We start from the raw sequence: 24,100 nt of genomic DNA, 5'->3' as shown, positions 1-24,100 counted from the left end.
GTTTCTAAAATACGATTTTTTTAAAAATTTTTCAAATATCAAATATTACACAGAAATCAGACCAGGTATTAAAAAGGGCGATGTTATAAATTAAGTTACTCTTCCACTGAAGATTACAAACCTCTTCCGCAAAATCTTAATATTAACACGTCAATTGAACTTATTGACACTTATCAATCCAGAATTCCGATAGGAGAATCAAAATATAAAGACTTGATGAACCTTAAAACATTTGTGAGAAAAACTGCTTGGGAATTCTACGCCGGTTTGCCTTATAACCCAAAAACAACAACTTAAATGATTTCCCGCATAATATACTTTTAATGTTATGTTATATTTAAAAATTATATTTATGGCAATATTTACAGTGCTGGATTTTTTTTGCCCAATAACAAATTTAAAAAAAGTAGAAAATGTCTAAAATGGGGTTTTTGAAATTTGATTTGGAAGGAATCAACCCTTAGATCATTCTAGATTTATACATCTTCTAGAAGTGTACATCAAATTAAAAATTTCGATGGCTAACCAAAATATAATGGATGTAAAAATACCTAAAGTCAAATGTCATCTAAATCCGACACTGTTAATTAGCACATTAAATTAATTTAGCATTATTTACATTGTTTATTCAGCTTTGACTATTTTTGTCGCTTTGTGTAAAAATTATGTTTTTAGAAACGTTTAGGATTATTTTCAAAATCCAGGGGTCATCCTTATCCTACTAAGAAATTCTTTTTCTTTTACTAATATACTATAATATTGTATATTAATTTAATTTAAAGTAAACAGAATTTTATCTTTCTTAGTGTAAAACTATTTTTCATTTACAAGTTCTTTATATTATGTTAATAATATATATAATACCGTTTCAATAACATTAAAATTTCTTATTTTAAAAATTTATGTTGACAGAAAATATTTATGTTTGAAAGTAGATAAGGTTTATATGACTGAAAAAAAATCATATATTTACATTTATGAAATTAATTTTAAAAAATTTTTTCTTTGATACAAGAGAAAAATACTTGTGCATTTAAACATGGCAAAGCTCCTTAATGATCTGAGGGGAAAAGTTTAGATATAAAACCTGTATTTACATGTGGTTAAAGATGTAAATATAAATATTTTAATATAATACTATCATAGCAAAATAAAAAAATGATATTATAAAAAACTGTCTAACTCGCACAAATAAGAAATGTAAAATTGAGAAAAAAACTTTATTAATATAAATATCAAACAAATATAAACTAAAGATAAGTTTGTATCACTTATAAGAAATTAGACATATTCAACAATTGAATTTAAGTTGAACTTAAAACTTGAAACTAGTTTTCTACATATATCAAAAGTTTTCAGATAGCCAAACATTAGCATTATTTGCAAAGTAACTTGTACTCTTAATTTTTATTTCTATGTAAATCTACAAGTTTAACACATTTAACGTTTAGTCACATTTTCCTTTCCTGCCCTGTTTTTTCAGAACTGAAAATCCTATTTATTCCATCTATTAAATACTTTTCACAAAAAATTTCTGTTTCTATCTTTCACAAAATTAGTTATTTAGTACTAAAATAATGAAGAGCTTGACTTAATGTTGGATTATGTAAGAGGTGCAAGCATAAACTTGCATTTCATATGTTGAATTTGCTGTAACACATAATATATCACTTTTGAATTACAATCAATTCTTTAGACAATATCAGCAACTTTTAATAAATATAGATAGTGACTGCAATGGGTCTTGCCAAACATTGGTCTGTTCTCCTTAAATTAAAACAAGTTACATGACAAATTTTTAATAAATACTGAACCAAACTAATAATAACAAGTAAAATGAAAGATGATAAAAAGACAACAATTCCAATAATTAATTGCTGTTGTATTAATTGTAAAAATGTAAAATGTTTGTATTATGTTTAGTAAACCTGTTATACTTTGCTTATATATACTAATATATTCATACAAACATACATTTACATATATATATATATATATATATATATATATATATATATATATATATATATATATATATATATATATATATATATATATATATATATATATATATATATATATATATATATATATATATATAAACAGGGTGTCTGCCAATATTTTAAGTTGGATTTCCCTGGCTTTTCCCTGATATTTACCTATTTATCGTTTAGAAAAATGCTCTTCAACTGTAAAAATATAAACAATAAAACAACCCACATTAAATATATCAAGAGAAGTTCATAAAACTATCTGCCAAATAAACTTTTAGATTACGTGTACTATATACAACTTATTTAAGTTATATAAGTTTGATAGAGTCATCTTCCCTGATTTTTCTAAAATTTAACCTAATTTCCCTGATAATCCCCTGATTTTTTTGAAGATATCCGAATTCCCTGACATTTCCTTGATTTGGCAGACATCCTGTATATATTTATATGCAGATCTTGCGTATAAAGACCACTTAGCAACAATGCAACATAACATAATAAGAATTTAATTTGATCTAAAGTTATTAGTCACAACAACAAGGCTAAATAAAATTGACAAAGTATGTATTATGAATTTAGCAATTAGTATGTAACATAACAATGTTTTGTTACATATGCTATGTTATTATTAACAATAACATAAGTTATTTTTAACATATTTATCTTAACTAAAACTACTTGATTACTCACAAACTTAATCAAGTTATGATCAAGGTTTTGTCGCTATTAATAAATGTTTAAATAATCGCTATTTAAAAAATTGTAGAATTTTATAAAAAACTTCAAATATTTAAAGAAACACCACCAAAAATTTATGCACCCGAAAAACGCAGATAGTCCAAAAATGTATCTGGCAAAAATGCAGATAGTCCAATTTTGTTTTACGCGGAGATTGCAGATATGCCAATTTTGTTTTTGGCGGAGATTGCAGATATGCCAAATTTGTTTTCCGCGGAGATTGCAGATAGTCCGATTTTGCGCGGAGCCATCGATATAACTCTTACAAAAATAATGAAATTCATAACTTTAATTTTTCTTTAAAAAAAAAAAAAAAAAAACGAAAATGAATTTCAAAAAAGTTTGATTACCATTTTTTAATTTGTCTTTGAACAAAAAAAATCTTTAATTCAAAATTACAAAATTAACTTTTTAAAATTGTCATGTTAACAATATTTAGTTAAAGTCTTAAATTGAAGATTATTAACATCATGTTATCAACATATATCTATATGTTATTAACATGATGTTAATAATCTTTAAGATAAGAAACAGCTCCACCGAATTGTCGTTGTGTTTATCAACAATTTGTTTTACTTAGTTTGTCTATTCTTTATGAGTTCAGTGATCCAAAGCAAAAGCGTTTTAATTTCGGAATGGCAGCTTTCATCTATGATGATAATCTTCCTTTGAATGAAGGAAGAGGATTTCGTTGGCTCATGAACATGGTGGATCCAAAAACGATTGCCAGGTTAAGTGTAACATATTCAAGGCAGAAGCTAACTTTGTTTATGCCTGAGAGAATATTGACTTTATCAATCTTGTCAAATTGGATTGAATTATATTCTCAAAATTTAGTTGTTAAATTGTTACTTGTATTTGTTAAAGTTACTTGTGCTTGTTAAAGTTGTCAAATTGGATTGAATTATATTCTCAAAATTTACTTGTTAAATTGTTACTTGTATTTGTTAAAGTTACTTGTGCTTGTTAAAGTTAATTGCGCTTTTTAAAGTTCATAAAATTGATTAATCTGTGAAACTGGATTGAAATATTTGAATAAAAATGAAACTTGACAAATTTAAACTCAAATTATTCAGAAAACTTGAACAAAATTTTTAACTTCAAAAACACCTCCAAATTTGACGAACTCGTCTGAGCTCATTGGTGCTTTCCTATTAGTTTGGAATATATCCAATCCAAAAACCACCGTTATCAGACACTTACGACGTGTTTAAAAATCTTTAACATTAAAGGCTACTGAAGTTTTCTAAACAAAATTCTGTTTTTCTTAAAAATAGAAAAGTGGGTTTTCCCCTGAAACCTTTATGTTTCCATACTGCAATTAAACTCAGTTCGGAGTAGTTTAGGCATGTAAAGTAAAAAAAATATGGGCAAGTCTACCTCGGACAAAATTATTTTGAATTCTGACATTGCACACGGAATTTTACAGCATTTCGTAATAAGATTTACTTGCTCCTAGAAATCTTTAGATATTGATGGCTGCTGTGAAACGTGTTTTGGTTTATGGAGGACGAGGTGCCCTCGGATCGGCATGTGTCTCTGCTTTAAGAGAAAAAAACTATGTATGAACTTTCTTCTATCATTTGTGTTTACTTGTAACTTTCCTAACAATTACAAATTGATGCGATGTTAGTATAGAACTGAATCAACGTTCGTCTTTACGAAAAAAGATGAGATTGAAAATACATAAGTGTTATATTGTGTAGACACATGCCATGATGTTTATCATGGCTTAATGCAGAGTTCTCAAGTTTTTTTCTCTACACAATTAAACTATAATTTTTTTAAATTTCAGTGGGTGATAAGTGTTGATTTAGCTGAAAATGCTGCTGCTGATAAAAATGTGATTGTTACAGAACTTAGTGATTGGGATAAACAAGAGATACAAGTAAAAACACATGTTGGAGAGCTGCTAGCAGGTGAAAAACTTGATGGAGTATTTTGTGTGGCTGGAGGTTGGGCTGGGGGAAGTGCTTCATCAAAAGGTTAGTTTATTACTTTTTATGTTTTCATATTACACTTAAACTACAAATTAAAATTTTTAACATTTCAAAATATATATTTAATAGTTCTGAAGAAAAAAAACTTTTTTCTAATAAAGCAGTAAGATGTATTATCTAAATAGAAAATGTTTTGCAAGTAGTGTACCAAATACATTTCCAAATACATAAAATCAAAAAATGAAGATCAAAGATGAAGTGTGTTCAGATCTGGTTTAAACCATGAGGGTGTTGATGTTATTTATAAGTTGTAAGGTTGTAAGTAAATAGGAATCTTTAAATAATTGTGGTAAACATTTAGTTGCAGTAATTAAATACTATTAAAAAGTTGTTACATAACCCAATATTTAAAAAAATAAATTAATTCAATTTTTTTTATTAAATGTTAACACTTACCAACTTTTATTCATAACAAAGTGTTATTACTGCATAAGCTTAAGAATGTCTTTCCAATAGCAATTAGCTAATAACACTTTTCAGAGAATCTATTCAAGTAATAATAAAAATTTACTTGTTACTTAAAATGAACTTTGGTATCCACTTTAGGCTGTTTAAACCTCACTTTCTTGCTCAACTAAACCATGCCTTGTCAAGATTTATATCCATAGGCTTTTGAACTGGATGGGGAAACATAACAAATGTTTAGAATGAGGAAAATAACTGTTGTTCTGTAGTAATGGAAACAAAATATCTTGATTTTGCTTATCTAGTTGTTGGCACTGCCTTAAAAGACAAAAGAAATTTTTTGACCCATCTTGGCATCTGCTACGACATTTTATGTAAAACCATGTAAGGCCATAAGTATTGACTATAAAACTAAATAGTCTCTGCAATGATTTTGATACAACCGTCTGTGGTATCTGCAAACATAAGACTCAGCTAACTTTCTTGAGCCATTTAGCATGATTTTTATTACCTGGTTGGCTACACTCTAAAAATGGTGTGTACTAACTTGAATCATGTCCTACCTGTACAGACAAACATGTTTTTAGAAGATACCCTGATCTGTGCTGAGTTCTTTATGGATCTCATCAGAAAGACTAACAACCTTTCCAGAAATGGGAAAAAGTCAACAATTGGAAAGTTTTTTGGATTGAACATATCTGCTTTAACAATGATACCAGATGATGTTGCAGGTCCTGTTGTTCATCTACTATCAACATAAAAAATATTTTTTCATAAACAATATTTTCTAAATAATAACTCATTCATGTGTAATTGAGAAATCAGCAATTGTAGTGGTTTTCCCAACTGTTCTTCAAATTTTCTCAATATGCCATTGTTCTTACCGGAATTGTTATTTGTTCCATCACATTGCTTGAAGAGCTACTATGGGCTCTGTTTCTTTTATGACTGACAAGATCTAGTTGAAAATACTAGTAGCTCGATTGTTTTCTGGAACTATAAGATCAATATGTTTGATTTCTGAAAAGGAAACTATAACATAGTGCTCCTCTTTTATACTTCTATGGCATTTGGTATCATTCACTAGAGCCATATCCTATTTTCCATCAAATTCAATACATACCAGTTTCTTTAGAATGCTACACTCACAATTATGTTACTGATCATGCATCTATCAAGAGCCTTACATAGTTCTGCATACTTGTATCTGTTTTGTAGAGAATGCAAATCATCATTCGACTGGTCACTTAAGATTACGGTATCATCACTGTTCAACATGTTCTTCTTCCTCTTCTTCTTCTTCCTCTTTTTCTGCTTTGTAAACATAATTCTAATGATAATTAACCATCTCAGGTTGAGCATTCTTGAATTTATTTCATTTTCTTTTTTATTTCCTTGCAATCTTAAATGTTGAGGTGTTGTCATTTTTTTAATGATGCATTTTCTAATTCTATTCTGATCAACCCAAAAATCCCATTCGGTTGTTTTTATTTTACATGAAAACCTACACTAATTTCTCTCAGAAATCCTGCATTTAAGCACTTGCAAGTGCACACATCAAACAAGTTTTGAAATGATTGAATTTTATTTTTAAATGATGAAGATGAACTATTTTCTAATTTGCATTTTTATCAAGGTCACACAAAAGTGAGATTAGTCTCTTCACTCAAATCACAATGCTCTTAACATGAATTGACAAAACACTTGTTTTTTATCATAGATCTCTTTCACTTGGCTCTTTCACTTGATCTCTTTCACTTGGCTAGCAATAACATTTGCTCAATCATGTGCTCCAGACAAATCTTTATCATCATGTAGGTGAAACAATTAACACTTGAAAATGTCTAAACAGGCAGGGATTAAATTTGTAGGTAGGTCAACCTGATAAAAAAAAAGTGGATGTTCAGTTTGGCTTCTAGTATCACAAGTTGCCATGTCTGAAACAAAATGTCTGAAACAAAAACAATTGTATTTAAAATCTCTACCAATCTTTGCTGCTATGTTAAATAACTACATCAACTACAGCAGTGTCAAAAATTAATTTCAAATTTGATAAAATTTGCTCTGCAATAATTTCTTAATTGATAATTTTTCAAAAATATTGATACCTGCTAGATCAGGAGTCAATAAACATCACTAACAGTTTTTTATCTTTTGTTTCATAGGCTACTTTAAACTTTTGCAAAGCTCTATTTAATATTGATGTAATACTGTTAATATGTATACTTTTTCAAAATCCAAATTTCTTCTCTAAAAGATTTTATAAAAAATGCTGATCTTATGTGGAAACAGAGTGTTTGGTCATCGACTATATCCGCAAGCATTGCTGCTTCACATTTGAATGAGTAAGTTGTTAGATGATTGTTTGATGCTATTTTCCTTTAATTATATCAGAAGCACAAATTATTGAATGTTATTTATTCTTATCTGCTATTATACGTATTTATGTATTTCTTGATTTTTATCATAAATGAATACTGTTATATATTTTTATCATAAATGAATACTGTTATACAATTATAATTATATTCATGTGCTTTCTGTAAATATATTTTTGAACAGCTTTACTTACTTATAATACTTACTTATTTACTTATAATCTCTATCTAAAATCTCTTGCAAGGCACTAATTTTTTTTGTCATCAAAAACTAACGATAAAGAATATGGAATATTTTAAAAATATATTTTTGATTGTATTGAATGAAAGATGTTCAGAGGGGATGTGTAAAAGATGTAGAATTGATTTGTATCCATGAATTGTAATGTTAAAATGTTTCTCTTTAATTAATTAATCATTTTTCAGGTTTTTGAATTATTTTTTTAAAAACTTGAATTTAAAAACTTAAAATTTTTTTTGACATGGCAAGATTCTGAAATCAGGAGTAAGAATTTTTCTCGCGAGGGAAACTCCTATGAGCATGATAAACTGAAACCCAGCTATAAAAGTACACCTTTCAAGTCATGGATTAAAATGCACGAGAGCATTAAAAAAATTCCAATTGTGTCTTGTATAAAAGGCTTTTCAAATAAAGCATCGTGAATGTTTTTTTTTTTTAACATAAGTTTCTGAAACTTTCAAAATTCTGGAAAAATTTGGAAAAAGAGTAAGAAATCTGGACAGCTTTAGACCGGATTGTCACGTCTAAAAGTGCACAGATCTGATTCCCAGATGAAATTCCTACGTTATAAAGGGTGGATGTAATAGAGTTGGAGTGGCGGTGGGTACTTGTTAGAAATAGCAGGGGTGGGGTAGTGGTGGGTAGCTATTAAATTACTTTCAAATTTACAAAACAACTAGTTTTTAAAAATAAAACATTTTTTTTCAATCTTCAGATTTTTGTTTTACTAAAACTTTGAAAACATTAAACTTTAGATCTGGCTTACTCGTATTGACTGGTGCAGTTCCTGCCCTAAAAGGGACCGGGGGTAATTTTTGTTTTCATATTTAACTGCATAACAATTGCCACAAAAAAATTCTACCGTGATTTATAATTATTATTTATATTATTTATATTATTTATATTATTTATATTATTTATATAATTTATAACAGTTACTACCAAAAAACGTCAACAGTTATCATTTGTTTCTGTACTTGCAATCTGCAATTGTGACTTAGCAATGGAATCGATCCGCAGTGGTCTAGAATGCGATTGTAGCGCAAATTAATAATACGCGATCATAAAATTCTGTATGGCCGCTCATAATTTGTATTTTAATAAAAGGTAAAACAATTTATATACTCAAGATAAATTTTAATTATATTTATCAAGGTAAAAAATAAATCCGACAATCAGTTTCAGCATTGAATTTAAATTTTTTGTTGAACATTTTTCGCCATCTATAAAAAGAAAGGATGATCAGAAGATAAGAAATAATTGAATAAATCTTGATTCGTATGTTCTGCTGAGTCCTTTCTGCTTTTCTGTTCCATTATGTTGTTTCTCTTTCGTCAGTTAATTGGTCTCTTTCACCAAAACAAACTTAAAGGGTCTGCAAAATCTTGTAGAGAAAGGAGTTGCATTTTTCCGTACAATAGCGCCATCATATTCGTCGTGCAGTTGTAATGGAGTAAGTGAAATTGTAAATATTGACTTTGCAAACGTTATTTTTTTGTAGATACTCTGTGCCCAACCCCCATCTAGACACTATTTCCATCTAAGAGCCAGCTGCATTCTGTATATGGAGTTTAACACTAATTTCTGCCTATGTTTGTTATTTTTACAGGACCATTTGTATTTTTGAGATCTCCTTTGAAAAGTTGAAAATGTTGCTTATTGCAGTTGCCGCTCGTTTTCCGGCTTTCTCTAAACTCGTCTGAGCTACAAATGAAAGTTTTTTTTTACGCAAGATGTCAAATTTTTCACCTTTCGTTCTTTAAGGGTGGAATGCAAGAACCGAACTTCAAATTTGAAGTCGAACTTCAAACCTTAAGCGCGACTTGAGCGAATGCACAAAGCGAACTTCAACTCAAGTCAGACTTGAAAACCGCTAAAAATAGACCGTTTTCAAGTCTGACTTCAAACCAGACTTGAGAGAGCAAAAATTCCTTCCGAATGCAAGAACCCGACTTGAAATTTCAAGTCAGACTTCAAATCTCAAGTCTGACTTGAACGGAATGCAAGAAGCGAACTTGAACTGAAGTCAGACTTGAAAAACGAGAATTTTTGAATTTTCAAGTCATTTTTTCAAGTCTGCTCCAGACCAATCTTGAAACCAAACTTGAAAAAAAAAACAGACCGCCATTATCATTTTGCTGATGCGTAACAAAACTTTACTATTACTATATAACTTATTACAACCTTTGCAAGTATGAAAATGAGTTTTTAACAAGCAAAAGTAGTTACTTGGGCATATTGACCTAATTAATTTAGAAGGTTACATTGTGAAAGTATATTTTTAAATGAATTCATTACAGAAAACTGAATATTAACATTGCGAAAACGTGTGTCTTTTAAAACATCCTGTAACTCGTATGTAATGATTCAACATGTCATATTTTGATGCCATTAGAAATGTTTATTAGCTTTTTGAAATGTCGAACATCCTAGCCAAGTCACATACCAAGGTTTATTATTGACAGAGCTAATCCTTTAGAAGTTTACCACGGTATAGAATTTAAAAGGTGCTACAGATTTTCCAATAAAAACCTTTTTAATATTAGCTAATGACATTATTAACAACAATGTTAACAATCGAGGGTGCCCTCTTTCAACTGTACAACAACTGGCTATTGCATTTCGGTTTTATGCTACTAGTTCATTCCAAGTGAGTAGATATTCAAGAAATGGTATCAGAAAATGGCACCTTCTTATTGTAGATTTTACATTACCTTTTTAAATAACAACATTTTATACCAAAAAATGATTATAACAATAAATAAACTCTTTTAGAGAATAATAGGAGATTTGGAAGAGCTGAAACTCAACTGTTTGTCCAGTGGTTTAGAACATTTCAATTCAAATGGCTAACAAAAGATATCAGTACATAAAGTTTCCAACAGAAGCTGATTCTTTGATAATTCAGCAAAAGTGATTATAAGTTTTCATGGATATCTGATTTTGCTATTTCATACAAACTTCAAACTTTTCTTAGATGAAGAAAATATTTATATTTATCAACCATTATTTAGATTTTACCAAATTCAAAAAATCCCTTTTTTTACCGAAACAAAAAGGGATTTTTTTTTGAATGTTGTTCATGTTTCAGGTGATTCTGGCTATCCTTATAAACAATATTTAATGACACCTTTTTCTAACCCAAAAATGAAAATGAAATCAGATACAATTACAACTTGAGAAGTACACACATGTTGAATGTTGTTGTTGAATATTGTTTTGGTATATCAAAAAAAAACAATACCCTTGTCTTAACATTCCCTTAGGAACAAAACTGCAAAATTCCATAGCTATAATAATATCCTGTTTTGTGCTTCACAACATTGCCCTTCTACAAAATGATTATTGTGGAGGCAATGAAATACAAAATAGCAATGAAGAATGTGGTGCTAAAGCATTCACTAAAGATATTTTTGCAGAAACAAAGCAAAAGTCAAATTTCAGACTTATTTTTTTAAAAAAAAATTTGTGTCTGATAATGGATAAAGGGTGTAATAACAAAAACATTATTTTCAAATATTTATACTACATATTATTTCAAAAGAATTACATTTTATATTTCAAAATAGTATTATATATGAAAAAAACAATTTCACTAAAAAATAAAGTGATAAATTAAAACATTCCAAAAGCAATTTGGATCTGATATTGTTAGAAAAAAATAATCCTCACATAGAATAATTCTGTTGTGTTGCTTTTTTAAAACTTTGTGAAAATTTTAACTATGAAAATTTTCACAAAGTTTTGTTTGTATTGTTGCTTTTTCTGGAAAGAGTTTTTTTTTTTATATCATCTATTTCTATTTGTTTTTGCATTAGTTCTTTATCAAGATCATGAATTTCATTATATTGCTTTTTTGTATTTTTTTTTATTAAGAGATTTTTGTTTAACGTTAAACTTTGTTCTTTTTCATGTGTTAATGAGCAAGATGCTATCAATGGTTTTTAAAAGTTTTCTTTTCTGTTTCTATAAGTGGCCCAATAATTTCAGAAGACCTGTCTCCATATGTGATCTCTATTGACTTACATATGTAAATGGTATACCTACATATGTAAATGGTGTATATATGTGTAGGTATATATATATATATATATATATATATATATATATATATATATATATATATATATATATATATATATATATATATATATATATATATATATATATATATATATATATATATATATATATATATTCACACACACACATAGTATTATGTAGTATTAGTATTGAGAAAACTAATTTTGTTTAAAGTAATTTTCTCAGTATTTTTAAAAAAAACCATTATTTTCATTAAAGTATTAGTAAAAAGATAAATAAAAATACATTGTAGTATAGTATCATCCCCAAAAAGCGTCAAAATAAGATTCTGCATTTTCTAGAACATTTGCATGTATTTTAATTCAAATGGAATCTGTTAAAATGGAGAAATCAAGAGAAATTGTCTTGATCACTTAAGTGGTACATATGACCAACCGTTGTTTACCAACAACTTAGGATTTGGAACTGAAAGTGCCAAGATGAATTTATTTTTCTGATGAAAAATACATAGCAAGAACTTTTTTTTTTTTACTGTTATTAACTTTTTATTTAATCGTATATTATACAAATATCATTACACGGAATTTGTTTCAGTAAAAGGTTTTTCCCGTAAAAAAAATCCATTACCGCTATTGGTTGCGAAGTGCATTTTCCGATAAACGCCCTAAATTCAACGCCTCGACTATTTTTCAAGTTCGACTTTCTCAAGCACGAGCTTGAAATTTTCAAGTCTCGTTTACGCATTCGCTCAAGTCAATTTTTCAAGTCTGACTTGACAAAGTCGAACTTGAGATTTCAAGTCGAACTTGACTCAAGTTCGGTTCTTGCATTCCACCCTAAATCTGGTGCAACAATTGTCAATGCTCTTTTCTTAGCGTCCGGTTATCGATGGTTCTGGTTTCTGAGTTTTATTCTCCTTTTTAGAAAATTAAATTCTGAGTCTATTATTTGACTGGCACCGAATTCTGTCTGTTACAAGATTTCCCATCGTACTTCGATGTTTTTAATGAATTTTCATAAAGCCTCCAGTGTGTTCTGTTGATTTAAAGGCTCAAAAGATACAGCCAATTATTAAAAAGCTCCAATCGGATGATTGAAGATGTAAGCGCTATAAAATCAAATAAAAAAAACCCTCAAGGACGTTTCCTGTCATTTTATTTTCATCTAAAGTTAAATTTAAAACAACAAGCTTCTAAAATAACAGTTTTAAAACCTGAAAATAAACCTGTAGTTTTTCTAAATCAACGAAACATTAAAATAATCCGATTTTAGTTCATGAATATAACTAAAATAAATATAAAATAGCACCAATCTTTAATGATCAACTGTATACATGTTGAGTATTTTAAAATCAAAACATAAAAATATAACGCAATAACGATACCAGCTCTACGTTATGACGTTTTATATTGTTAAATGGCTTTAATGTTATTTAAACAGCTTTCTTTCATTATATTGTTAAATATGCATATTAAACCGTTACCTGTAGCAATTTTTAAGCATAAAATTTGAAAGATAAAATCTTCACGCGCTACATTCATGTTCGATCCCCTAAATATTATCATCTTTGTGATTCTAATCGAAGCAAGTGTTTTTTCATTAATTCCTCTCAATTGTTGATTTATTTAACAGTTATTTGATTTTAAATAGGAATGATTGGGTATGGCATGGCTAAAGCTGCAGTCCATCAATTAACAAAAAGCTTAGCTACAGATGCTGGAGGCCTACCAAAAAATTCTAAAGTTGTGGCTATTTTGCCGTAAGTAAAATTTATAGATAGTAGCTGCTTAATTTGCTGCAATTTTTTATTTTAGAGAAGATTTGTCCTCAACTCGAGACATAAACTTTTCAGTCAGATTTTTCCTGCCCTCCATCGTTTAAAGGGCAGAGGATTATCATGCTATCGTGTATTCCTTGTGTATGTTTAACAGATCTCAGTTTTTACATAGAAATACAGATATAAGTAAAATATTTTCTCTTTTTGTGTATCTTGACATTTAGAATAACCTTGGATACACCTATGAATCGCAAATTTATGCCTGATGCTGATCATAGTTCATGGACACCGTTGGAGTTCGTCACCGAGTAAGCCTTTTCTACTTTTCTTTTCTCTCTCTCTTTATGTTAACGAAATTAATCTTGCATATTTTTTTTAGCTTATTTATCAATTGGTTAAATGGAGTAAATGTCCCAACTTCGGGGAGTTTGATAAAACTTCAAACAACTGATGGTAAAACAGAAACTGAATTGAGTTCGTGAATTTTTCAAACGAAATTGTCTTAATATATGGCATACATCTATAATCTCTTAAATATATACATAACAGTAAAATTTATAGCTGAATAATTATGAAAACTTTTCTAATTTGTTCACTTGTTCCTTCATTATGGTGTTAACCTCTATGTTAGTAATAAGTTTTAATGCCAGAGAATGTTACTACGTTACGACGTTTAATACTTACGACGTTACGACGTTTAATACTTTGGAATGTTACGACGTTACGACGTTTAATACTTACGAATGTTACGACGCTCGTATGTCTTTTACTACTGAATAATTTGGAAGTTTATGAATTATGCGGCCTAAAAAAAAAGATAGTCGAGCAATAAAGAAATGCACTGAAAGTGTTTTGGGTTATTAAAATTTTTTTGAGTTCGGGGTTTTGATTTTAGTAAGGTAACGAATAATGAATTCTAATGGCTGAATCAAGCGTGGGAATCACGAACAGATGACTGTTAAATTTCAAACAAAATTTATCAGTGTTGTTTTTTGAATTTATAAATTGGGGTTTTGACATGACAGTGTCTAACGATATTTTGTAAGAACAGTTTTTCTTATTAAACATTTAAACGAAAAAACTGTGGAGAGAAAAAGGAAATTTTCAAACTCAAATTTAAAATATTATTATTAATAAAAATCATATTGCTCCAAATGTTCATCATGTTGCTCCAAACTTGACTTTTTAAGTTTTTATAGCGTTTAACAGCATGCAAAACTGTCACATGGATAAACAACATGGAGGTTGAATGGTATAATAAGTCCTCCTCTTGATAAAATATTCTGAATCATGAATGCAAATCATCAATGCGAAAACTTTCGCAGCCCAAACTGCTTTAACTCACTTTTTTGCATTAAGAACAGAACTACGAACAAACTTTTGAGTTTCTTCTGCTTGTATTTCATAATTTTATCAAAAATTTTTTGCTGCATTTTTTCATTCTTCGTTATCTAAATATTATTTTCCTTCGCATACTTTCTTTAATCAAACTTTCAATTTTTCAAATTTTTCCAATGCACAAAACATTTTTAAAACTTGTCTTCACTCGTTTGTTGATATTGAACAAGTTTTCTTTAAATTGGATCTCTTTGAAAACGGACAGTTAATAACAATTTGTAAGATTGCATTGATTTATATCGAAGTACCAAAATATATTGCATCTCTCCAATAAAGCTTGGTTTATTTTTAAAAGAGAAAGAAAAAATTTTTTTTTTTGTTATTAATGAAAGAAAAGTTGGAAAATTTTCGAGCTCATTATTGCTAGTAAACTTTGTTTCCAGTCCTAAACTATGGGTTAGGGTTAGGATGACAATGATGAAGCTTTTGAATAGCAATTTTACATCTAGCTCATTACTTTTATACAAAAATTTATAGAAATCATTTAAGACTATATTATGAAAAAGCAACATGATCTTCATACTTTGCATAAATCTAAGCACTTGAACAATTCATTCCAAATTAACAATCCCTTTATTTCTTTTAAAGCTATCTGATCTTCTTGTAATTTTTTCTTTGGAAAGATTTGATGATATTGGTTTCCGGATTTTGTTTCACCAATTTTTCACATTAACTTTTGCTTTTGTTGTTGAAAAAAAAAGAATGAAATCAACTTTGTTAAAATTAAATTTTTGTAATAATTATTTTTTTTTTGAATTTGTATGTCAACCTATTCATTTATTCCAAACAGGTTAGAGAAGCCATCCAAAACGTGCTTTTGTTTTGGGTGTGTTTCTTCTTGGGTGTTTATAGCAGTAACATAGGGTTAAAATGTTTGTTTGCTTTAGGATTGTGAAAACTTTACTTAGATTTTTAATGTGAATTTTAAGAGAAAGAGACAAATAGGTTGATACGCCAAATAATTAGATACACATTCATGCACACTGAGAGGGAAAGTCAACTTAAATGCTACTCTCACATTGGTAGTCATAACGAGATGTTTCGTTTAAAAGAAGAAATAAAGAAAAAATTTGTTAAAAAAAACAAACAGATTTTCTAAACATTTTAAACGTTTTTTAACATCAGAATAAAGGGCAACTTGTTCAAGTTACTACAACCACTTTTTACAGTTTATTACAATTTAACGATAATAATCCTAAAACTAATAAAACTGATGTTATAACTGAAATATTTGACAAGACTCAAAACTAAGAAAAATAGCTTAGTTCAAGTTAAAAGAGCGGCCTCTTTTAAACCAGGGAAATATATACAAGAAGTGAGAATAGTAAGAACGAACAATTATTTTTGGTAATGATGCTCGTTGAAAGTTGAAAACGTAATAAAAACCATGATAAAGTTATAAAATCGGCTAAACATAACACTTTGTATTTCGCTGATAGTGACACGCGTACCATGGTTATTTTATAATGCAAAACCTGCTAATTTAACCCAGAACATGTGATTAGTTGCAAGACTCAAAGACGAAAATAGAATGTAAAAGAAGTATCTACGGAGAAAAACAGCTAAAAACTAACAAGGTCATAAACTAATTCTAAAAAATTAAACTAAACATAGCAGCTTAAAACATACCAGCTACTAGCTTTATATGCATTAAACTATGGCTTTTAATGCGAGAGTTGGTATTTATTAATACCTTATCGCGAGTGTGCTCTTATTTACTTTAAGAAAAACATGTTGCAAATTGTTTATTTTATCATTTAAATCAAACCTTCAAAAAAAATATTTCGAAAATAAAACTTAGTTTTTTGTTTTGCATGTTAGGCCGTATATTTTATTGGGGGTTAGATTCACAAAATCTACAATGACCGACAGTACTACATAAAGCTTAAAATAGGCATTTACGAAAACCTTTAAACTCTACTAGAATAGTCAGTAGATTTCTCTGCTTTTCTCTCATCTTTTATGGAGAAAAAACCTTAGAAGAAAAATCTTCAGAACATGAAACTAATCAAGTAGCAGGGAGGGGGGGGGGGGTTAGGTTGATATACGGAATCTTTTGCTTTTTTTTTTTTTTACCAATACCTTTTGTGCTGACTAGGCAAAAATAGCAATCAGTAGTTATAGTGTAAATTGATCTTTAGTTTTCATGGTACATTTTAAACGGAAACGAAGTAAATTTTGAGAAACATCTTGCCACGTGTTCGCTATTTACCAGATTAAGCTACCGGTTTCTATGAGCTATGAGCCTTACGTTCATTTAAGATTATTAGGTTCATGGTATGTTCATTTAAGATTACGAAAATTACTTTTACACAAAATTGCTGATTATATTTTCCCACAAAAAATTTGCCTCACGGAATAGAAACGGTCTATACTTTTTTCACGCTTGTGAAAAGCCACCAGCCACACAATAACCAGTATAAGAAAAACTAGTTTTAAAAAACGATTCGCGAACACCAAGCACCAAAGTAATTCTTGTTTGTTCAGCTACATTTCAGGTGAAATGCAAAAAATTATTTTACATTAAAACAAGAAAAACTTCAAACATTCGTTGTCGTTTCGATTTCAAACGATTTAGGATATTCACCGTCATGCGCTCATTTTTGACTTCCCGAGTCAAAAATGTGTTTACATAAAACTTTTAGTTAATCTTTAATACGGACCTTTAAATTTAAAACAGTTAATTTCTCCCTCGTTAACACTCTTTGGTGATTAGCAAAAGCAGCTGGATGTTTTTATTGTTATGACGAAAATCGTTAATTCAGTTGCAACCACGATAACTAATTCAAAGGAAGTTTACAATGACTTGTATTTTTGCGATAGGAATCGATTTTTCGGATGTAGCATGCTTCTATGACAAATAAATTCAACAGGAAGTTTAAAAAATATATATATTTTGTTTGTTGAAGTGTACTTACATGTGGACTATTTATTAAATGGCTAAATGGCAAAGATGTCTGTATATAAGAGATTTTACGTTGGGATTGTTTTGATGGCATCAATCAGTTTGAACTATGGCAGAAATATAAGAAGTAACCAAATAATATTTGTTTGTGAAGTATAAATCCATGCATATACACTTTAATATTTATGCGTATTTATCTTTAAATTTGTAATACACACTCATACGTATTCGCATAGATACAAGTAGTTTAAAGCAAATTATGAATACGTGTTTATTAATTTATGTGTTATAAAATGTGTTTATATAATATCAATATATTTATGTAAATAACGATAGCCTTAACAAATGTACTTATTCTTTGCAGCAAAAATTGAAGCGGACGGAAAAGTGACTATAAATGTTTTTGGTAATATGGTTAGTGGAAAATTTTTTCTTCGCTTTTGTCATCCATTGCAATCTATTCAAATATTTATTTAAGCACATACAAAAATATTTTCGTGCTGGTTATCGAATTATCATAGCAAACAAACCTGAACCGGTCACAAATGTCAACAAACCTGAACCGGTCACAAATCTCAACTTATAAAAAGCAGATTTTAAAAAATTCTATTTTGATAACGAAAGTAAAAGTTGGTTTTATTTAAACCATTTTATTTTTGTGCTTTCTTTTTTCTTTTTTTTGCACACTTAAAAAAACTCTTTGAATCAATTTAAGTAAACTCCTAAGTAATGAATTATAAAATTGGAGAAAAACTCTTTTGGTAATTTTTCAACTCAAGTTGAAAAATGGCCCTGGGTTAATTATTTTATTTAGCAAAACCACAAAATACTTTTAAAACGAAGCATAAATTATTTTTGTATTTTTTTCTGCTTAATCACCACTATTTGCTTTTCTGTTTGTTAAACTTTTGTAAAGTATGTTGGAGTTATAAAAAAATTTTTGAAACCTACGTATCGCTCGTTTTTTTTGTAGAAAAATACCGACCCTCTGCTAAACTATGCTAAAGATAGCCCGAAGACAGACAGAACGCGTCTATGGCACGTAGGCAATTTTAAAGACCACTTTCAAAACACAGACGAAACGAAGCAAAACAGAGATCCATTTTCAAAAAAAACTTTGCCCTTGGGAGGATTGTCCGGTGCAATCAACTTGAAAGAAAATTTTGAAGATGTAATATCAACCCAACAGGTGATTTCACAAAACGAAGTAGCTAGACAATCTTCGAACGAACAAAATGATGATTTATCAAAACAGTGGGAAAAATCAAACATCGTTCACACAAATGAACTTACTTCTTTGCAATACCCATTACAGAGAAGCAAACTTGCCAATTTGCTCGAGCCTTTGAATCCAGGTATTTGAATATATTCATATTTTTTATATGCTAATGATGATAACGATTATGACTACGGGAGGATAAGGATGACGATGACGATTATAATGATGATGATGATGATAGTAACGGTGATAATCATTTTTTTTATGTGCAAATAGAGGAAGGACCAATAACTACCTTGAAAAAAATTGGTCTTACAACATTTGGAGAAATATTACAAGATAGTAGAGTCAAGGAAGTTTTCAACTCAAACCAAAAGTACACCATATTTGCTCCCACGAACAGTGCGTTTCGGAACATGGCCGATGATAAAAAAACACTCTTGTTAACAAATAGCAATTTAGAGAATATTTTTAGTTACCATATTTGTTACGGATATATATACACTGAAGAATTAGAACGTACAGAGCTTGAAACATTGAGTTCAAATTACATTACTATTTCAACGTCATCAAATGTAAGTAAATTCATTACTAATACATCTAAAAAAGTTATAAAAACAAGCCTATTAAAGTCTAAAAAAATATTTTTACAAATTTAAGACTAAAAAGATTTTTTCAGCGTTATACTTTTCAAACTTTTCATTAAAATCATTAGTTTTCTACTAAAATATTAATAAAAATCTGCATCGTTAAAAATACTCGTAGTTTTTTTTAACATCATTAGCAATCTAATAGAAATTTTTTGTTAATTTTACAAATAGTTGTAGCAATAATAAAATCATTTTTTAGGCTATATCTGTTCAATCAGCAAGCTTAATGACTGGATACATTCAAGCAAACAACACAATAATATACGTGCTGGATAAAGTTTTGTTCTTTGAAAAAAGAACCCTTATGGAGATCATTGACACAGATCCACGATTTCAAATATATTCCTTTCTTATACGAAATACAACGATAAAAAGTTTGCTTGAAAATACCTTTTCATACACCGTTTTTCTACCCGAAACCAAAGTTTTTTTAAAGCAAAACATAAATCTTTTGTCTGAGAGCGTCGAGACCAGAGAAATCTTTTTGTGGAGTCATATATATGGACCAGGTGTATTGTATTTTAATAATTTCCAGCAAGGGGTAATATATAGACTAAAAATGATGAACGCTAACTTTGTATCTAAAATTGTACCCGCAAGACGTGTGGATTCAGAGACCTTAAGAATTGATAACAGAGTAACAGTCGTAGAAAAAGACGTCATCGCCAGAAATGGCGTTATTCACATTATTGATGGTATACTATAAATTTAGAAAATTTTGAAGTCCTTAATTTATTGTATTTAAAAAGATATTGATTTTTAAGAAAATTAACATTCATTATTAGAAAAATTAAAACCTGGGTACTTAATACAAAACAGCGCTTTCACGATCTAAAAAACAGTTTCTTTTCAGCTGTTTTATTGCAATTATAAAGATTAAAATATGATGAAAAACCACGTGTGTTGAAAAACCGTAGGTGTTTAAATTTTGAGCTTATCTTTAACCAATGTAAAAACACAGATCGGAATTTCATTAAGAGGTGGTGTTAAAAAAAAAAATCCTTTTAAAGCATCAAAAATAATCAGGTTGCAGATTTATGCAAAAAAAACCCTTTAAAAATGTAAGCAAAAAATAATTAGTTGCATTTCCAACAACTTTGTTTTTAAAAAATACATATTTTTGCAGGGTAATAAAATCGGAAAGACTTATTAATACGTTATTGATTGCTATAATACAAAAAAATTAATTTTCCTGCGATAGCGAGAAAAAAAAAAAAAAAAAAATTAAAAAAGGTTGTAGCTGGCCTCGTTCCGGGGCCGCTGTTGCGACAGTAAACAAGCTGTAAAACAATGCTTTAAATTTTATAAATTAACCTGCAATTTTTATTGTTTCACATAAATTTTTTACTTAAGAAAAAATTCCAAGAAAATTATAACTAATGTAAGAGAAACTAATTTTTTTGTAAAAAATTTCGTTTACTATTTATAATAAAAACGTCGATTGTTAGTAGGGTAAAGTAGGGTAATTTCGGCAGGGAGATAATTTCGGCACCCCTTCAAAAGACACCTAAAAATATTTATTTATTGGAATGTTAAAATCATAATTGGGTATTGTAGCAAGATAAACAATTATCCTAAAAATACTGCTTTAAACTTTTACTTTTACATTACAGGTACGTTAAATTATGATTATTAGCTTTTTCTTAACATTTTTACCAATTTGAAAATGTAGGATAAATGATTTTTTCTCGGAAATTTTTACCAAAAGTTGTTATTTATTTTATTCAAAAATATAAACTGAATAAAATGTGAGCAACAATAAGATGAAACTCAAAGTATGTTACAAGATATAAAAGTTTCCCCAAGGACTGCTCTAAGGAGATAATTTCGGCATATAAATAGTTTTTAATTTCGGCAGTGCCGAATTTGCCGACCTGTGTTTTCTCTGAAACCAAAATGGGAAATAAGCGTCTGAAATATTATGTATAGAAGAAGTTGATTTTAGTAATTCAGAAATTCAGATAGCAATAAGATAATAACGAGTTCGTTAGTGTCTCTGTGAAACTTAGTAAAATAATAGTTCCCCACAATATAAATTAAATATATGTTAATAATTTATTATATACAATAATATGTTAATATTTTATTATATACAATAATGTGTGTGTGTGTGTGTGTGTGTGTGTGTGTGTGTGTGTGTGTGTGTGTGTGTGTGTGTGTGTGTGTGTGTGTGTGTATGTGTGTGTGTGTGTGTTAGCATCATATAATGGGTTCAAAACATGTAAAATATTGAAAAATGTGGAATATATCCATTTGATAGAAATGTGTTTACTGAAGAAGACTTTGCTGCAGCTAAGGCTACTAATCACTTGTATGTTTTATCAAAAATTTCAAAATCAAATATTACCTCTGAAATGCACCCTACTCTCGACAATGCTTTAGACTCTGTTAAAGATTTAGATCATATTGATTTTGTTACAGAATGTGTAATTGCTTCTCAAAAAGGTAAATTATTTTAAAAGATGTATTATTTTTACCATGTTCCACCATTTATTTAAAATACAAATTAATTTTTTTTAAATCAAGCAAAATAATAATTTATCTGTTGTCTTATTAACCTAAAAAAAAGTTTCTTAAAAAAATAGTTCAAATTTTTTATAATTTACATGTTGCCTAATTTTATTCACCTTTTTTGATTAAATATTTATATTTAGAATCTGCTTTACCAAACAAATCATTTACACTTCAGAAGTCATTAGAACTAGCCACCTCTGATGAAACCTCACAACCTCATGGTGTTAGTTTTGTATTTTTAATGTCAAGTCCACTAGTTGGACTTGACATTAAAAATACAAAACAAACAGGTATAAAATGGAGGGTAAATCATGCTGGAAGAATTAATGGATCACCATGTGAATCTCAGCTAGAGGAATCTTTAACTTTGAAATATAAGAACAGGCAGCTACGCAAAAAGTGCATTAAATAAAATATATCTACACATCAAAAGACGTGTTTGAATAACCTTGATGCTAAAGGTGTGATTAATAAACAACTTTGTGCAATGTGTCAGTACAGTTATGGGGATCCTGTCAATCCATATTTAAAGGATAATTGGGATAAATGCCATAAATGCTGTAGATGGTGGCATGAAACATGTGCTGCTATATGTGGTGTTTATGCTAAAAAAATATTTACTTGTGATGACTGTATGAAACACTGATTCTTTAAAAAAAAGTTACATTGATAAACTGTTTTTTAACTTTCTTCAATAAATCTCTTTTTATAAAGTTTTCTTTGAATTTTGTATTTTATCTTTTTATGTTTAACTATTGAAGTTATGTAAAATATTATTTTATGAACTACTTATAAGCTTAAACATGAGTTCTTATTTAAACAGAATTTAGAAATAATCATCGAAATCATAGAAATTAGTAATCATTTTATTTACAATTTTACTTTGGAAGCACATTTTTCTAATAAGGCTTCTGTTTTGGGTGATGTATTCATACTTTACTAAAATAGGTGGTTCAAAAAATATGAATCTTTGCAATTGCAACGCCCTTAATTAAATGCCAATTAGGTGTAACAAATTCCATTTAAGAGACAATTACTTTATACAATGCAGATTTATAGCTGTTTATAATATTTTAATTATATCAATGCGTTTTCAACGAACATCTTAATTTTCTTAAGTATGCCGAATTTACCGTATCATTGTGCCGAAATTACCATACTAGGTCGCTAATTTCGTCATTTTTGAGTATTTTGTAAAACAAATTTTACATAAAACTTTGTAAGTTTGAAACAATTTTTTAACTATTATTTAATAGATATATCTGCAGGACATCGATATGCATGATTTTTTAACGTTATTAAAGCAACCATTGTCTATAAACAACAAAATAGCTTAATACGCCGAAATTACCCTACTTTACCCTAATAACTAGGAAAAAAAATTAAATCCATTAAAACCTGTAGGTACATTGTGATTCAACTTACCGTATGAATTTTGTTGCAACTTACCATAGACATCATGATCACTCTAATCCTTTACCTGTAATAACCGAAAACTTGAACAAAACATTTCATCATTCTTCAAGAAGGAATCAGAAATTTTAGAAGAAATTGTTTTAAAACTTGCTACTAAAGATGGAATCTATTCATTCAATTTGTACCATTCAATTTATTTTTCTTTGGTAAATTTTTCCCGGTTCCCTGTTCTTTAAAAGAAACCGGAGAATTCAGAAACCCTAGCGATACCCATGTTAAAAATACAGGTAACTTGGTACAAACAGATTTTTTGCATATTTTTCATTTGGGTTTTTTTAGTTTCAGAAATTTTTGGAAAAGTTATAATCACAGCTGCTGCCCCTACCTTTCCCATCCTTCTACAAACTTAGGTAATAAAATC

At 28.7% G+C, this 24,100-nt stretch overlaps 3 protein-coding genes across 3 annotated transcripts; all 3 read left to right on the top strand.

Moving 5' to 3' along the window:
- Positions 1 to 4,111: 4,111 nt before the first annotated feature.
- On the top strand, positions 4,112 to 14,164 carry LOC149890639 (dihydropteridine reductase-like). The gene is made up of 7 exons (XM_090082896.1): positions 4,112 to 4,294; positions 4,528 to 4,717; positions 7,395 to 7,482; positions 8,512 to 8,564; positions 13,451 to 13,559; positions 13,802 to 13,885; positions 13,957 to 14,164. The coding sequence occupies exons 1-7, from the start codon at positions 4,208 to 4,210 to the stop codon at positions 14,057 to 14,059; spliced, it is 714 nt and encodes a 237-aa protein (XP_089939022.1). The 5' UTR covers positions 4,112 to 4,207; the 3' UTR covers positions 14,060 to 14,164.
- A 3,357-nt stretch (positions 14,165 to 17,521) lies between these two features.
- LOC149890638 (periostin-like) lies at positions 17,522 to 20,517 on the top strand. The gene is made up of 5 exons (XM_090083450.1): positions 17,522 to 18,007; positions 18,245 to 18,294; positions 18,854 to 19,235; positions 19,376 to 19,674; positions 19,949 to 20,517. Exons 1-5 carry the CDS (start codon positions 17,920 to 17,922, stop codon positions 20,453 to 20,455), a joined length of 1,326 nt encoding a protein of 441 aa, XP_089939576.1. The 5' UTR covers positions 17,522 to 17,919; the 3' UTR covers positions 20,456 to 20,517.
- An 855-nt stretch (positions 20,518 to 21,372) lies between these two features.
- Positions 21,373 to 23,210, top strand: LOC149890637 (uncharacterized). Its single transcript, XM_090080807.1, has 2 exons — positions 21,373 to 22,194; positions 22,404 to 23,210. Exons 1-2 carry the CDS (start codon positions 22,104 to 22,106, stop codon positions 22,673 to 22,675), a joined length of 363 nt encoding a protein of 120 aa, XP_089936933.1. The 5' UTR covers positions 21,373 to 22,103; the 3' UTR covers positions 22,676 to 23,210.
- Positions 23,211 to 24,100: the final 890 nt, after the last annotated feature.

Source organism: Hydra viridissima, unplaced genomic scaffold, assembly GCF_058129835.1.
Source record: "Hydra viridissima isolate aposymbiotic clone 2 unplaced genomic scaffold, HvirCarnegie_v1 scaffold_3, whole genome shotgun sequence".
NCBI classification, from domain to species: domain Eukaryota; kingdom Metazoa; phylum Cnidaria; class Hydrozoa; order Anthoathecata; family Hydridae; genus Hydra; species Hydra viridissima.
The sequence above is the reverse complement of the archived record's forward strand: the minus strand, read 5'-3'. Positions and strand labels throughout refer to the sequence as shown.